Below are 17,049 nucleotides of genomic sequence, written 5' to 3' on the forward strand. Positions count from 1 at the left end.
TTTTCATGCCTTTTCTAAAATTTTTTTAATTGAGATATAATTGATATATAATCTTAGTTTCAGGTGTACAACGTAATGACATTTGTATATATTATAAAATGATCACCATAATAAGTCTATCATCCATTACCATATATTGTAACATAATTTTTTTTCTTGTGATAACAACTTTTCAGATTTTCTCTTGTAGCAACTTTCAAATATGTGATACGGTATTAACTATACTCACCATGCTGTACATTATATCCTCATGATTTATTAATTTTTTTTGGTTTTTTTTGTATTTTTTTCAATATATGAAGTTTATTGTCAAATTGATTTCCATACAACACCCAGTGCTCATCCCAAAAGGTGCCCTCCTCAATACCCATCACCCACCCTCCCCTCCCTCCCACCCCCCATCAACCCTCAGTTCTCACTTTTTAAGAGTCTCTTATGCTTTGGCTCTCTCCCACTCTAACCTCTTTTTTTTTTTCCTTCCCCTCCCCCATGGATTCCTGTTAAGTTTCTCAGGATCCACATAAGAGTTAAAACATATGGTATCTGTCTTTCCCTGTATGGCTTATTTCACTTAGCATCGCACTCTCCAGTTCCATCCACGTTGCTACAAAGGGCCAGATTTCATTTTTTCTCATTGCCATGTAGTACTCCATTGTGTATATAAACCACAATTTCTTTATCCATTCATCAATTGATGGACATTTAGGCTCTTTCCATAATTTGGCTATTGTTGAGAGTGCTGCTATAAACATTGGGGTACAAGTGCCTCTATGCATCAGTACTCCTGTATCCCTTGGGTAAATTCCTAGCAGTGCTACTGCTGGGTCATAGGGTAGGTCTATTTTTAATTTTCTGAGGAACCTCCACACTGTTTCCCAGAGTGGCTGCACCAGTTTGGATTTCCACCAACAGTGCAAGAGGGTTCCCATTTCTCCACATCCTCTCCAGCATCTATAGTCTCCTGATTTGTTCATTTTGGCCACTCTGACGGGCGTGAGGTGATATCTGAGTGTGGTTTTGATTTGTATTTCCCTGATGAGGAGCGACGTTGAGCATCTTTTCATGTGCCTGTTGGCCATCCGGATGTCTTCTTTAGAGAAGTGTCTATTCATGTTTTCTGCCCATTTCTTCATTGGATTATTGGTTTTTCGGGTGTGGAGTTTGGTGAGCTCTTTATAGATTTTGGAGACTAGCCCTTTGTCCGATATGTCATTTGCAAATATCTTTTCCCATTCCGTTGGTTGCCTTTTAGTTTTGTTGGTTGTTTCCTTTGCTGTGCAGAAGCTTTGTATCTGCATGAGGTCCCAGTAGTTCATTTTTGCTTTGAATTCCCTTTCCTTTGGGGATGTGTCAAGTAAGACATTGCTGCGGCTGAAGTCAGAGAGGTCTTTTCCTGCTTTCTCCTCTAGGGTTTTGATGGTTTCCTGTCTCACATTCAGGTCCTTTATCCATTTTGAGTTTGTTTTTGTGAATGGTGTGAGAAAGTGGTCTAGTTTCAATCTTCTGCATGTTGCTGTCCAGTTCTCCCAGCACCATTTGTTAAAGAGACTGTCTTTTTTCCATTGGATCTTCTTTCCTGCTTTGTCAAAGATGAGTTGGCCATACGTTTGTGGGTCTAGTTCTGGGGTTTCTATTCTATTCCATTGGTCTATGTGTCTGTTTTGGTGCCAATACCATGCTGTCTTGATTACAGCTTTGTAGCAGAGGCTAAAGTCTGGGATTCTGATGCCTCCTGCTTTGGTCTTCTTCAAAATTACTTTGGCTATTTGGGGCCTTTTGTGGTTCCATAGGAAATTTAGGATTGCTTGTTCTAGTTTCGAGAAGAATGCTGGTGCAATTTTGATTGGGATTGCATTGAATGTGTAGATAGCTTTGGGTAGTATTGACATTTTGACAATATTTATTCTTCCAACCCATGAGCATGGAATGTTTTTCCATTTCTTTATATCTTCTTCAATTTCCTTCATAAGCTTTCTATAGTTTTCAGCATACAGATCTTGTACATCTTTGGTTAGATTTATTCCTGGTATTTTATGCTTCTTGGTGCAATTGTGAATGGGATCAGTTTCTTTATTTGTCTTTCTGTTGCTTCATTGTTAGTGTATAAGAATGCAACTGATTTCTGTACATTGATTTTGTATCCTGCAACTTTGCTGAATTCATGTATCAGTTCTAACAGACTTCTGGTGGAGTTTATCGGATTTTCCATGTATAATATCATGTCATCTGCAAAAAGTGAAAGCTTAACTCTACTTTGCCAATTTTGATGCCTTTGATTTCCTTTTGTTGTCTGATTGCTGATGCTAGAACTTCCAACACTATGTTAAACAACAGCGGTGAGAGTGGACATCCCTGTCGTGTTCCTGATCTCAGGGCGAAAGCTCTCAGTTTTTCCCCATTGACGATGATATTAGCTGTGGGCTTTTCATAAATGGCTTTGATGATGTTTAAGTATGTTCCTTCTATCCCGACTTTCTCGAGGGTTTTTATTAAGAAATGTTGCTGAATTTTGTCAAAGGCCTTTTCTGCATCGATTGACAGGATCATATGGTTCTTATCTTTTCTTTTATTCATGTGATGTTTCACATTGATTGATTTGCGAATGTTGAACCAGCCCTGCATCCCAGAATGAATCCCACTTGATCATGGTGAATAATTCTTTTTATATGCTGTTGAATTCGATTTGCTAGTATCTTATTGAGAATTTTTGCATCCATATTCATCAGGGATATTGGCCTGTAGTTCTCTTTTTTTACTGGGTCTCTGTCTGGTTTAGGAATCAAAGTAATACTGGCTTCATAGAATGAGTCTGGAAGTTTTCCTTCCCTTTCTATTTCTTGGAATAGCTTGAGAAGGATAGGTATTATCTCTGCTTTAAACGTCTGGTAGAACTCCCCTGGGAAGCCAACTGGTCCTGGACTCTTATTTGTTGGGAGATTTTTGATGACTGATTCAGTTTCTTCTCTGGTTATGGGTCTGTTGACGCTTTCTATTTCCTCCTGATTGAGTTTTGGAAGTGTGTGGGTGTTTAGGAATTTGTCCATTTCTTCCAGGTTGTCCAGTTTGTTGGCATATAATTTTTCATAGTATTCCCTGATAATTGCTTGTATTGCTGAGGGATTGGATGTAATAATTCCCTTTTCATTCATGATTTTATCTATTTGGGTCATCTCCCTTTTCTTTTTGAGAAGCCTGGCTAGAGGTTTATCAATTTTGTGTATTTTTTCAAAAAACCAACTCTTGGTTTCGTTGATCTGCTCTACAGTTTTTTTAGATTCTGTATTGTTTATTTCTGCTCTGATCTTTTTTATTTCTCTTCTGCTGGATTTAGGCTGTCTTTGCTGTTCTGCTTCTATTCCCTGTAGGTGTGCTGTTAGATTTTGTATTTGGGATTTTTCTTGTTTCTTGAGATAGGCCTGGATTGCAAAGTATTTTCCTCTCAGGACTGCCTTCGCTGCATCCCAAAGCATTTGGATTGTTGTATTTTCATTGTTGTTTGTTTCCATGTATTTTTTAATTTCTAATTGCCTGGTTGACCCATTCATTCTTTAGTAGGGTGTTCTTTAACCTCCATGCTTTTGGAGGTTTTCCAGACGTTTTCCTTGGTTGATTTCAAGCTTCATAGCATTATGGTCTGAAAGTATGCATGGTATGATTTCAATTCTTGTATACTTATGAAGGGCTGTTTTGTGACCCAGTATGTGATCTATCTTGGAGGATGTTCCATGTGCACTCGAGAAAAAAGTATGTTCTATTGCTTTGGGATGCAGAGTTCTAAATATATCTGTCAAGTCCATCTGATCCAATGTCCCTTGTTTCTTTATTGACCGTGTGTCTAGATGATCTATCCATTGCTGTAAGTGGAGTGTTAAAGTCCCTTGCAATTACCACATTCTTATCAATAAGGTTGCTTATGTTTGTGAGTAATTGTTTTATATATTTGGGGGCTCCTTTATTTGGCGCATAGACATTTATAATTGTTAGCTCTTCCTGATGGATAGACCCTGTGATTATTATATAATGCCCTTCTTCATCTCTTGTTACAGCCTTTAATTTAAAGTCTAGTTTGTCTGATGTAAGTATGGCTACTCCAGCTTTCTTTTCACTTCCAGTAGCATGATAAATAGTTCTCCATCCCCTCACTCTCAATCTGAAGGTGTCCTCAGGTCTAAAATGAGTCTCTTGTAGACAGCAAATAGATGGGTCTTGTTGTTTTATCCATTCTGATACCCTATGTCTTTTGGTTCGTGCATTTAGTCCATTTACATTCAGTGTTATTATAGAGAGATATGGGTTTAGAGTCATTGTGCTGTCCGTAGGTTTCATGCTTGTAGCAATGTCTCTGGTACTTTGTCTCACAGGATCCCCCTTAGGATCTCTTGTAGGGCTGGTTTAGTGGTGACAAATTCCTTCATTTTTTGTTTGTTTGGGAAGACCTTTATCTCTCCTTCTATTCTAAATGACAGACTTGCTGGATAAAGGATTCTTGGCTGCATATTTTTTCTGTTCTTCACATTAAAGATCTCCTGCCATTCGTTTCTGGCCTGCCAAGTTTCAGTAGAGAGATCGGTCACGAGTCTTATTGGTCTCCCTTTATATGTTATAGCACCTTTATCCCTAGCTGCTTTCAGAATTTTCTCTTTATCCTTGTATTTTGCCAGTTTCATTATGATATGTCATGCAGAAGATCGATTCAAGTTACGTCTGAAGGGAGTTCTCTGTGCCTCTTGGATTTCAATGCCTTTTTCCTTCCCCAGATCAGGGAAGTTCTCAGCTATGATTTCTTCAAGTACACCTTCAGCACCTTTCCCTCTCTCTTCTTCCTCTGGAATACCAAGTATGCGTAGATTATTTCTCTTTAGTGCATCACTTAGTTCTCTATGTTTCCCCTCATACTCCTGGATTTTTTTTATCTTTTTCTCAGCTTCTTCTTTTTCCATAATTTTATCTTCTAGTTCACCTATTCTCTCCTCTGCCTCTTCAATCCAAGCCGTAGTTGTCTCCATTTTATTTTGCAACTCACTGATAGCATTTTTTAGCTCCTCCTGACTGTTCCTTAATCCCTTGATCTCTGTAACAAGAGCTTCTCTGCTGTCCTTTATACTGTTTTCAAGCCCAGCGATTAATTTTATGACTATTATTCTAAATTCACTTTCTGTTATATTGTTTAAATCCTTTTTGATCAGTTCGTTAGCTGTTGTTATTTCGTGGACGTTTTTCTGAGGCGAATTCTTCCATTTCATCATTTTGGATAGTCCCTGGAGTGGTGGGGCACTTCCCCTGTGCTGTCTTGAATAACTTGCGTTTGTGGGCGGGGCTGCAATCAGACCTGATGTCTCCCCCCAGCCCACTGCTGGGGCCACAGTCAGACTGGTGTGTGTCTTCTCTTCCCTTCTCCTAGGGTCAGGATTCACTGTGGGGTAGTGTGGCCCGTCTGGGCTACTTGCACACTGCCAGGCTTGTGGTGCTGGGGATCTGGCATATGGCTGGTGTGGATCTGCAAGGTGCACAAGGGTGGGAGGGCCAGGCTCAGCTCGCTTTTGTTTGGGAGATCCGCTGAGGGAGTCAGACCCGCCAGAGGGATGGATCAGCAAAAGTACAGTGTTGGGTGTTTGTGAGGTACAAGCAAGTTCCCTGGCAGGAACTGGTTCCCTTTTGGATTTTGGCTGGGGGATGGGCGAGGGAGATGGCGGTGGCAAGCACCTTTGTTCCCCGCCAAGCTGAGCTCTGTCGTCCAGGGCTCAACAGCTCTCCCTCCCTTTGTTCTCCAGCCTTCCCGCTTTCTGAGCAGAGCTGTTAAGTTATGACCTCCCGGATGTCAAGTCCCGCTTGCTGTTGGAACACACTCTGTCTGGCCCCTCTGCTTTTGCAAGCCACATTCGGGGGCTCTGCCCCAGGTCCCTCCTGCCAGTCCTTGGAGTGCGTACCGCCTCTCTGCCCTTCCTACCCTCTTCCGTGGGCCTCTCGTCTGTGCTTGGCTGTGGAGACTCCGTTCTGCTAGTCTTCTGGCGGTTTTCTGGGTTATTCAGGCAGGTGTAGGTGGAATCTAAGTGATCAGGACGCGCGGTGAGCCCAGCGGCCTCCTACACCGCCATCTTCCCAGGATCCCCTGCTTTATTAATTTTATGACTGGAAATTTGTACCCTTTAACCCCCTTCATCTATTTTGCCCATCCTCCTCCCCTTGCCCTTGCAACCACCAGTCTGTACTGTGTATGTGTGAGTTTGGTTTTTTGTTTGTTTTTTGTGTTTAGATTCCACATGTGAGTCAGTTCATATGGTATTTGTTTTTCTGTGTCTGACTTATTTCACTTAGCATAATGCCCTCAAAGTACATCCATGTTGTCAAAAATAGCAAGATTTTGTTCTTATTTTATTGGCAAATAATATTCTGTTGTATACGTGTACTGTATTTTCTTTATCTCTTCATCCTTTGGTGGACGGTCAGGTTGTTTCAATGTCTTGGCTCTTGTAACTAATGCTGCAATGAGTTAGTGTTTTGAGTGTTTTGAATTAATGTTTTTATTTTCTTTGGATGAATACCCAGAAGTGGAAATGCTGGGTTGTATGGTAGTTCTATTTTTGATCGATTGAAGAACTCCATCCTGTTTTCCATAGTAGTTGCATCATTTTACATTCCTACCAACAGTACAGGAGGGTTCCCTTTTCTCTACATCCTTGCCAACACTTGTTATTTCTATTTCTTGTTTTGTTGATAATACCCATTCTCGGGTGTGACATGGTACTTCATTGTGGTTTTGATTTGCAATTCCCTGATGATTAGTGATGTTGAGTGATGGTGATTAATGAGTGATATTTTCTCCCATCCCCTAGGTTGCCTTTTCATTTTGTGGATGGTTTCCTTTGCTGTGCAGAAGGCTTTGTTTGATGTATTCCCGCTTGTTCCTTATATCTTTAGACATATTTTCCATTAGTTGAGCATATTTATAATAGTCAACTTATCCTCTTTGGTAAGTTTAACATTTGAGTTTCGTCAAGGCAGTTTCTATTGATTGGAGTTTTTCTGTGTATTGGCTATACTTTCCTATTTCTTTTCATGCCCTGTAATTTTTTGTTGAAAACTGGGCATTTTAAACGATAGTATTTGGCAACTCTGGAAATCAGATACCCCCAAGATGTGTCATTGCTATTTGTTTCTGTTGTTCTTTGTCTTTAGTGCTTTTTTTTAGACTGAGTCCGTAAAGGTTGTTTTCTTTGTTATGTGTAGCCAATCAAGGATCTTCTCAGTTAATTTTGGGGTCAGTGAATGATTGGGCAGAGCTTCTCTTAAATTCCCTGAATCAGTAAGTCTCACAGCCTTTGCTAAGAGCTTTTGTGTAAGTGTATTGGGTGGGGCAAATCTTTACTGTTCTGTCAGGTAGTTTACAACTCTTTTTGGCCTTTAATTCCTTCTTGTACAACATCTCAAAGTGAGGCAAAAGTGAGAAATTGGAGCTTTCTCAAATCTTTCCTGGGCATGTAAACCGTCATCTAGATTCCCAGGAATGTGTCAGAGCTTTTCAAATGCCTTCTGAATGTTTTCGTTTTTTGTTTCTCTTTTCCTTTCTTTTTCCTTTTTTGTTTTGTTTTGCCTCTTATTTTCCTCTTATTAGCTGTGATTAACAATTGCTGCTGATTTTGTAAAAAAAAATTTTAATGTTTGCTTATTTTTGAGAGAGAGAGAGAGAGAGAGACAGAGTGCGTGCATGAGTGGGAGAGGGTCAGAGAGAGAGAGGGAGACACAGAATCCGAAGCAGGCTTCAGGCTCTGAGCTGTCAGCGCAGAGCCCATGTGGGGCTCAAACTCATGAACCATGAGATCAGGACCTGCGCCAAAGTCAGATGCTTAATTGCTTAACCGACTGAGCCACCCAAGTGCCCTGCTGAGGATTTTTTGATGGGCCGGGAGGAGAAGGGGGTTCAGTGGAGAGAATTGTTCACAAGGAATGAGCTCTGAACCAGGTCAATGAAAATTATACCCTTATAATAGGCTTTTTGGCTAGCTTCTAGACTGGACATAGAGGGACAATTCTCTGGTGGTGGGGCTTTTGGAGAGCTCCACATCTGTTCTTTTCCCTCCTGTCTACTCGGCTAATGGTTTTCACAGCTGCCATAGTTGCAAGGCTATTTTCAAAGACAGCACAAAACTGGGAATAGGAGCATCGGATCACAGTGTCTAAAAATGCCATGAAGCCTGTTATGCTTTCAGAAATTCAGCTATTTTTTTTCTTAAATAAATACTTCTGGGATTTTTTATAAGCTTTTAGGTAATTTTTAAATTTGGGTAAAGTTGATTTGACAATTATTCCAGTGGTCTCTTCCTGTTTGTGGAGGAGGGGGTATTTGGAGATCCTTAATTTGCTATCCTTCAAGCGCTTCAATACTATCATTCTGAATAATTTCTCAAAGAATTTTCCAATAATATATATCTTAAATGTTTGTCAATGCCGTATATTGAATTTCTAAGCCACTTTCATGTCACGGTGATGAACTAGCTCTCCGTAAAATTTTATAAAGTTTTTTTTATTTGCTTTTTACTTTTTCCAACAGTATAATATTATTTTTTAGAATCCATTTGGACTGATATAACAAAATGCCATAGATTGTATGGTTTATAAACAACAGAAATTTATTTCTCACCCTTCTGGAGGCTAGGAGTCCTAGATCAGGGCACCAGCACAGTTGGGTGAGGATCCTCTTCCTGGTTGTAGACTTCTTGTTGTATTCTTACGTGGTAGAAGGGTCTAGGGAGCTTTGTGGGGCCTCTTTTGTAAGAGCACTATGACCTAATCCCTTCTCAAAGGCCCTAATCTAATTCCATCACACTGAGTATTAGCCTTAAACATAGGAGTTTTGGGGGTTCACAGACATTTAGTCTATAGCAATTGACTACTTTTTCTTTTTTTAGAATGTGATATGTTCATTCATTCCACATCAAGTAGGAGTCTTTAAAGTGAAGCAATTGATAGAGATTATTGGCTCAGTGGCAGATGAAAATTTTCAGTCTACATCTCTGAAACCTTTTCATCAAATATATTTATATTTCAAGAGTGTCTGCAAACCTTCCACCAAGAAAGTTGTGATGAAAGTTAATCCTGGTAAGCTATTATTGACCCTTACCTTTTTTGTTAAATGAAGGTTATATGGATTATCTTAATACACTTACTGCTTAGCTATCTATATCACATGTAATCTAATCTTGTGGTTCTTACCTTTGAATGCATCAAAATCACCTGGAAGCAGTCTTCTTAAATGTGATTAAACCTTCTTAAAATAAACCTTCTTAAAATAGGAACCACTGTCCTACATCCCAGAAATGATTGTTAAATAGGTCTTTGTTAGAACCCCCAAATTTGCATTTCTAACATGTCCCCAACATTTGCTCATGTTGCCATTTTGAGGATTACAATTGTGATAGTACGGGTTTAGTGATCTATAAAATTTACATATTTTAATGTTTTTCATGTTCTATGTTTTCTTTTGAGTCTGTAATATAATATAAACTAATTTTGACCACTCCTTGGATTTTTGCGTTGCTGCTGTTTCATGTAATCCTCAATTATCTTTTATACTTTGAGCCATATGAAATTACTGATATTCAGCTCTCTGTAATCTATGAAAACTTGTGTCATATGGGCTAATGCATTCCTTCAAGTTACTATGTTTTATTTTTTATGCATGCATTATATTTCAGAATTGTTTTGTGTAGGTTCATTTGTTAAATGGTTATTTGTAGGGGCGCTTGGGTGGCCCACTAGGTTAAGTGTCTGGCTTCAGCTCAGGTCATGATCTCACAGTTCGTGAGTTGAAGCCCTGCATCGAGCTCTGTGCTGACGATACAGAGCCTGCAGCCTGCTTTGGATTCTCTGTCTCCCTCTCTCTGACCCTGCTCACGCACTCTCTCTCTCTCTCTCTCAAAAAAAAAAATAAACATTAAAAAACTTTTTAATGAATTATTTGAATTTCTTTGAATGTGTTTCTTTGTTTAGGGACTTCATTTTAAGGTAGAATCAATGGTATAGTCTATTAATACATGGAAATTATTCGGACAGCTGAAATTAAAAAAAAATATTTAACTTAATATCCAATTCTATAAAAGGTATATCCCCTTTGGTCAGTAATCCAACGGGACAGTTTGTGGTCAGAGACTTGCCAAAATACAAGGACTGTGCGCCTGTTGCAATGCTTCAATCAACCATGACACACCTTCACAATCATCACCTAAGTAAAGAGTCACCGAAGGATGCACTGATAGCTTTTCCCAATGATCGAGCTGCAAGTATCAGGTCTGGAGACCAGGATAAGCATTTCAGGTAACATGCTGTATTAAAAACCTGAAATTTTTAAAGGCACAATTACCAATGTGATATGTAGGTCTTAGCAGATCCTGCTGTAACAAACTAATGATGACAATAATAATAATAGTAATAAAATTTTATTTTCTTTGTCCTTTTTTTGTTTTACATTGGAGGAGATGGTTATTGAATGCTACTGTATTTGCTTCGTCTAACCTCTTGTCACCTCTACTGTGTGCTTGACAGGAAGTGAATGGTTTGCCAGATGATTATTAAAATATGCTGTTTCTATTGAAATAATCACTTTAAAAAATGTATCAAGTTCTTATAGTAGTCCTATTCATTAAGTATGGTTGACAGCTTCAATTTCTCTAAGATAAAAGTAAACATCATAATCGTCATCATCATCCTCTTTGTTCCCCTCAAAGTCACATTTCCCATAACCTTCCCCAAATTGAACTAAAACCTCAATAATGAGGATCAAAAGTGATGTTAAACCTTAATATAAATCCTTTCAAACTGTTGTAGACTCTAAGTCTAAAGTACTTTCTTGACCAGCAAGAGAGCAGACACAGGATTAAAAGCAAGAGATGGCTAATATCCGGGAAAAGACAAGAGCCCTGAATAAGGGTTCTTGCTCTGTATTTATTAAGATTAGAAGGCTTACAGACATCATGGGCGTGCAGAAAGAGACAATAAATTTGTGAACATTAACTCATGGGCATGAGGGAAAGGGGATTTTGAAGATACACGGTGTTAGGGGCTTGGGTCAATATAAACCAAAATCCTGGTGCTGGGCAGATGGGCAGATGGTTGTTAACAGCAGACAGGAGACTCTGTCTGTTTATCTTAGCTAGCCTAGGGGATAAGACAGAGCATATAACCTCAGGGTTAACAAGGCACCTTTTCTTCTGCTAATCAGCTCCTCTTTGGGTCACTCCAATGGCAGCAGTCTATAGCCCTATTTACCTGTTTACCTAATTTGGTCCTTCCTGTGAAAGCAGCTTTCTGCTATAGTACTAAATTGGGGGGCACTTTCACCCTGAATACCTAATCTTGCTTATCTCATATACGTTTGTATTGGGGCCCTTGCCTCCCCCCCCCCATTTTGGGGACCTTTGCCCCCTCCCCCCCCGCTTTATTCTGGGGGCCTTAGCCCCCCTTCTCTATTGTTATTTGCCTAATCTTGTTTACCCAAACTTGGGTGTGAGCATCCTATGGCTTTGTAATTGTTTATGCCTTGTTAACCCATTGGTGCAAGCCCAGGGAATTTCTAAGTTTACTCCCCACACCAAACCTCAAAGAAATTACTGCCTTCCAAGTGCTTAGAAGAAACCCAGGCATCCTGGTTTTTACACCTGTAAGATTGAAATGAGTTTCTTTTCTGCCTGCTTGTATGCTACTATAGACTATCTAAACTTGATAATATCCCTGGGTTTTCTCTGCTTGTCTCTTTACCTTTGGTAAGTCATTAAGCTCACTTAATTTTACAGCCATTTTCTTGCAATATCATTTGATTTTAGGCCATAATTGTTTTATTATCCACAATTGGAAGATTCTGGGTTTTTATATAGCCGGTCTTTATTATTTCATTTTACAGATTTTATCCATACCAGCCTTTCTCTCGCTCTTTTTTGTTTGACAGATACCCTGAAACAAAGGAGTGTAAAAATTGCTCAGACTCCATTTTAAGTAATTATGAGTATAATAAAGGAAAACTGATCCCTCCCTCTGACTCATTGCACTCCATCCCATACAGAAGTATTTGTTGGAAACACTTTTTTTTAATGTATTCTTTTCAGTCCTTTCCTATGCTTACACAAATATATTTGTATAGACATGTTAATGTAATATTAATATTTTGTTTCTAAATCAGTCTTAATCATTTGTTCTAAAAATGCCAGATATTTTTTGAAGAAGACTAAGCATTTCCTATTTATATCATGGCCAAAATTATTTTTCTCAGGTTACTCTTTTCCATACTAATAGAAATGCAAAATTTAGTTATTTTCTGGTTAGCAATTAGTAATTTTAAGTAATGAAATTTAATGATGTATTAAATTATTGGTAACAGGGGCACCTGGTGGCTCATTTTGTTAAGTGCCTGACTTTTGATTTTGGCTCTGGTTCTCACAGTTTGTGGGATCAAGCCCCTCCTCGAGCTCTCTGCTGGCAGTGTGGAAACTGCTTGGGATTCATTCTCTCTCTCTCTCTCTCTCTCTCTCTCTCTCTCTCTGTCTTTGTTCCTCCCCTGCTTGTGCTCATGCTGTCTCTCAAAATACATACACATTAAAAAAAAATTATTGGTAACTGTAATTGCTATTTTATTTCTTACTGCATTTCTTTAATGATTTTTGACAAGAAAAAAAAAAGTCAGGAACTTTTGTCTAACTTCTGTTTACTATAGTATGTCCTGTGTTTAGAAGAGTGTCAGGCATTATAGTAGGCACTAGTAAATATTTTTTAATAAATAAATGAAGAACAGTGTTTTATTTGCATAATAATTTTGTCCCCTCTATTTTGCACTTAAAAAATATCACCTACTAAAAGCTAAAGAGGTATTTCATGAAGTTTATCCTTTTTTTTAAAGTTTTTAATTTCAGTTAGTTAACATGTAGTGTTATGTTAGTTTTAGGTGTACAGGATAGTGATTAGCAATTCCATACCTCACCAGGTGCTATTCACAACCTGTGCACTCCTTAATCCCCATCACATATTTAACTCATCCCTCTACCCATCTCCCTTCTGATAACCATCAGATTGTTGTCTAAGAGTCTGTTTGGTTTTTTATTTTGTTTGTTTTTGAGAGAGAGTGTGTGAGTGTGAGTGGGGAGGGGGCAGAGGGAGAGGGAGAGAGAATCTTAAGCACCCAACATGGAACTTGATACAGGGCTCAGTCTCATGACCACAAGATCATGACCTGAGATGAAATCGAGAGTCAGATGCTTAACCAACTGAGCCACGCAGGTGCTGCAAGTGTTTCTTTCTTGATTTGTCTCAGTCTGTTTTTTCCCCTTTGCTTGTTTCATTTCTTAAATTCTATATATGAGTGAAATCATACTGTATTTGTCTTTCTCTGATTTATGTTGCTTAGCATTATACTCTCTAGCTCCATCCATGTTGTTGCAAATGTTAAGATTTCATTCTTTTTTTATCACTGAATAATATTCTGCAGTATATGTATACCATATCTACTTTATCCATTCATCATTTGATGGGCCCTTGGGCTGCTTCCATATCTTTACTATATAGTAAATAATGTTGCAATAAACATAGGGGTCCATGTACCTTTCTGAATTAGTGCTTTTGTTTTCTTTGGGTAAATACCCAGAAGTGGAATTACTGGGTTTTATGGTATTTCTATTTTTAATTTTTGAGAAACTTCCATGCTGTTTTCCACAGTGGCTGTACTAATTTACATTCAAACCAACAATGTAGGAGGGTTACCTTTTTTCTACAACCTCATCAACACGTGTTATCCCTTGTCTTTTTAATACTAGCCATCCTGACTTGTGTAAGGTGATATCTCATTGTGGTTTTGTTTTTTATTTCCATGATGATTAGTGGAGTTGAGCACATTTTCATGAGCCTGTTGGCCATCTATATGTCTTCTTTGGAAAAATGTGTATTCCTGTCCTCTGTTCATTTTTAAATTGGATTATTGGATTACTTGTTTTGTTTCCTTTTTTTGTTTTTGTTTTGGTGTTGACTTGTATGAGTTCTTTATATATTTTGGATATTAACCATTCATTGCATATATTGTTTGCAAATATCTTCTCTCTTTCAGTATGTTGCTTTTACATTTTGTTGATGGTTTCCTTCATTGTGCAAAAGCTTTTTAGTTTGGTGTAGTCAAATAGTTAATTTTGCTTTTGTTTCCCTTGCTTGAGGAGATATATCCTGAAAAATATTACTAAGGCTAATATCAAGGAGATTACCGCCTATGTTTTCTTTTAGGAGTTTTAGGCTTCAAGTCTCACATTTATGTCTTTAATCCATTTTGAGTTTATTTTTGTGTATGGTGTAAGAAAGTGGTCCGTTTTCATTCTTTTGCTGGTAGCTGTCCAGTTTTCCCAGCACCATTTATTGAAGAGGCTGTCTTTTCCTCATTGTATGTTCTTGCTTCCTTTGTAGAAGATTAAGTGACTATATTAAGTATGGATTTATCTTTGGCCTCTCTGTTTTTCCCATTGATCTATGTGTCTTTTTTTGTGCCAGGACCATACTGTCTTGGTGGCTACAGTTTTGTAGTGTATCTTTATATCTGGAATTGTGATGACTCCAGCTTTGTTCTTCTCAAGATTGCTTTGGTTCTGGGGAGTATTTTCAACAACTATCTTTGAATAGCAAAGCGTTTATTTCCCTCTCGTTGTCTAACTCTCTTAAAGACTCTCATTCAGTTAAAGTTATCTTACTGTAACCATAGAGGACATGTTGAAAACATGGAGAAATGTTAAATTTCATTGGGCTCTATGACTAATAAGTTCATACTTGAGTTAATTATTGAGGGTGAGAATCTTAATAATTAATACAATTTGATGAGAATTGAGGCAGCCCACGGACAGAAGATGTGAATAATTGTAATTTTTGTATTTATAGAAAATATATGGTGGGTGAAAGGAAGAACGTGAATTTAGATGAGTGAACATGAGACATAAAGTAGTTGTGATTAATTTATGAATTGGTTTCTCTCTATGGTTCACTGATGGTTATTACATAAGCTCTGAGATTTTATTTTTATGTTTTAAAAAAATGTTTTATGTTTATTCTTGAGAGAGAGAGAGAGAGAGAGAGAGAGAGAGAGAGAGTGTGAGCAAGGGAGGGACAGAGGGAGAGGGAGACACAGAATCTGAAGCAGGCTCCGGGCTCTGAGCCATCAGCACAGAGCTGAATGTGGGGCTCAAACTCACGAACCGTGAGATCATGACCTGAGCCGAAGTCAGATGCTTAACTGACTGAGCCACCCAGGCGTCCCCAAGCTCTGAGATTTTTTAAAAAATGTGTCTAATAAAAGGATTTATTATTACATATATTTTTTTCTAATTTTGATCATAATCATGTAAAAGTAATTAACTCTTAGGAAACACTAGTCAAATTCAGATCTAGTCCCATGTGTAAATCTAAAAGTCTTCAAATTGCCTGTTTGACTAATTCCTCAAGAGTGGTTTTAAGGTAGACACCATTGTATCCTAGTGACCTTTTGGAGTGCTTTTCTAATTGGGTTGGGAAGGAAGTTAGATATTATTCTATTTCTTTGTGTAATAATATCTTGCTATATAAGAGGATATGAGGGAAAGGAGTAGAATCTGCCCTATTCACCATTTTGTGCTTAGCCCCTGGCATAGGAGACACTCAATAAATGCTGATAGATTAAGTGCAAATATATAAATATTAACATAACTTGTTCATCTTGTAGGACGATTTTCACAAAGATTCCAAGATACAACTATGTGGATCCTGATTTTGCGTACACTAAATTGGAAAGAATTGGAAAGCAAGAACATGAAAACTATTATGAAAGATATATTAAACATTTAAGAAATGTGCGCATGCAGAAACAGGCAGAGAGGTAAAGTTTACTTCAAACAGTATGGAACAGATTGGGGTGCCTGAAGAGACAGAATTTTTTTTCTTTATTCCTTAGTTTCTTTTCAGTGATTTAAGTGACCTTTACATATATGAAAATAGCAAAACATTGAACTACTTTTTTCTGCAGTTATTTCCTTCCTTACTTTTGGTTTGGGAATGTTTTAGGTTGGGTTTCCCCAGAAACAAGGAGAAACAAGATAAGGAAAGCAAAATAGGACAGGCAAGAGAACTGAGAGATGATGTGTTTCAAATAAGGCTTACACTCAGCCTGATGCCTAAGGTCTCTTGAAGCAGAAATTATACCATATAGTTGTTCCTACATTGAACCAAAGGGCCTCGTCTTTTGTGCTCCATTTCAGCCGTTTCTTGTGAGCTGTCTTAGGGTGTGGTGGGGTGGGCGCTATTTCCTTGGTGAGGTGTTTAAGAATGGGGTCTTGTCAGCAAAGGACAATTTTATGCAGATTAGCGCATCATTCTGCTTAAGTGGTTCTGAGTGGGGCAGCAAAAGCATGCAATATGGGGAATGTTTGGATTTGCTATTGTATTTTCTAAAACACTTGGCTTCAATTAGTTACTATTATGATTTCAGTAGGGAATGTATGGATTCATATAACAATACAGACATAGGATTACAGCCAGCATCAGGTCTAAAGTCACCTTCGCTCTCAGAAACGGAAATAGAAGAGGAATTATCTGCAGCACGGCGTCGGATCAGACGTAACCAGTTGCTAAATACTAGGAATATAGCATCCAAGGAGACAAAGGCTCTGAAAACAAAGGCATGTGTGATATTTTAATTTCATGAAGCCATGAGAATTCCTAAAATATCTTTTGTTAATATTGAAAATTAATTTTGGAGTAATGGTTTTCCACAGGTTCTCAAAGGACTTAAATCAGACCCATCCACACCCCATGAAAAACATGACTGCAGCTTAATTTTGACACCAAAGCAAATTCATCAAGTAATTGTTGGTAAGAATCTGTAAAAACCTACTAATCCTTTGTTTTTTAACAGGCTTAATGACGTATAATTTATATTCCATAAAATTGACCTGTTTTAAGTATGCAAGTCAATGAATCTTAGTAAATTTATGGGATTATGCAACCATCACCATAATTCAATTTTAGAATGCTGCCATCACCCTCAGGACCATATGTACTTACTCC

General features: G+C 38.1%; 1 protein-coding gene across 1 annotated transcript in view; it reads left to right on the top strand.

Annotated features, from left to right (window-relative positions):
* The window catches only part of CFAP47 (cilia and flagella associated protein 47), a 566,656-nt gene that overhangs the window by 34,876 nt on the left and 514,731 nt on the right, over positions 1–17,049 (top strand). Inside the window, exons 9-13 of the mRNA XM_047844880.1 lie at positions 8,907–9,096; positions 10,098–10,311; positions 15,710–15,862; positions 16,472–16,661; positions 16,758–16,854. Of these exons, the coding sequence (XP_047700836.1) occupies positions 8,907–9,096; positions 10,098–10,311; positions 15,710–15,862; positions 16,472–16,661; positions 16,758–16,854 (844 nt within the window). The remainder of the gene's footprint in view (positions 1–8,906; positions 9,097–10,097; positions 10,312–15,709; positions 15,863–16,471; positions 16,662–16,757; positions 16,855–17,049) is intronic.

The sequence above is a fragment of the Prionailurus viverrinus genome, chromosome X (assembly GCF_022837055.1).
Source record: "Prionailurus viverrinus isolate Anna chromosome X, UM_Priviv_1.0, whole genome shotgun sequence".
NCBI classification, from domain to species: domain Eukaryota; kingdom Metazoa; phylum Chordata; class Mammalia; order Carnivora; family Felidae; genus Prionailurus; species Prionailurus viverrinus.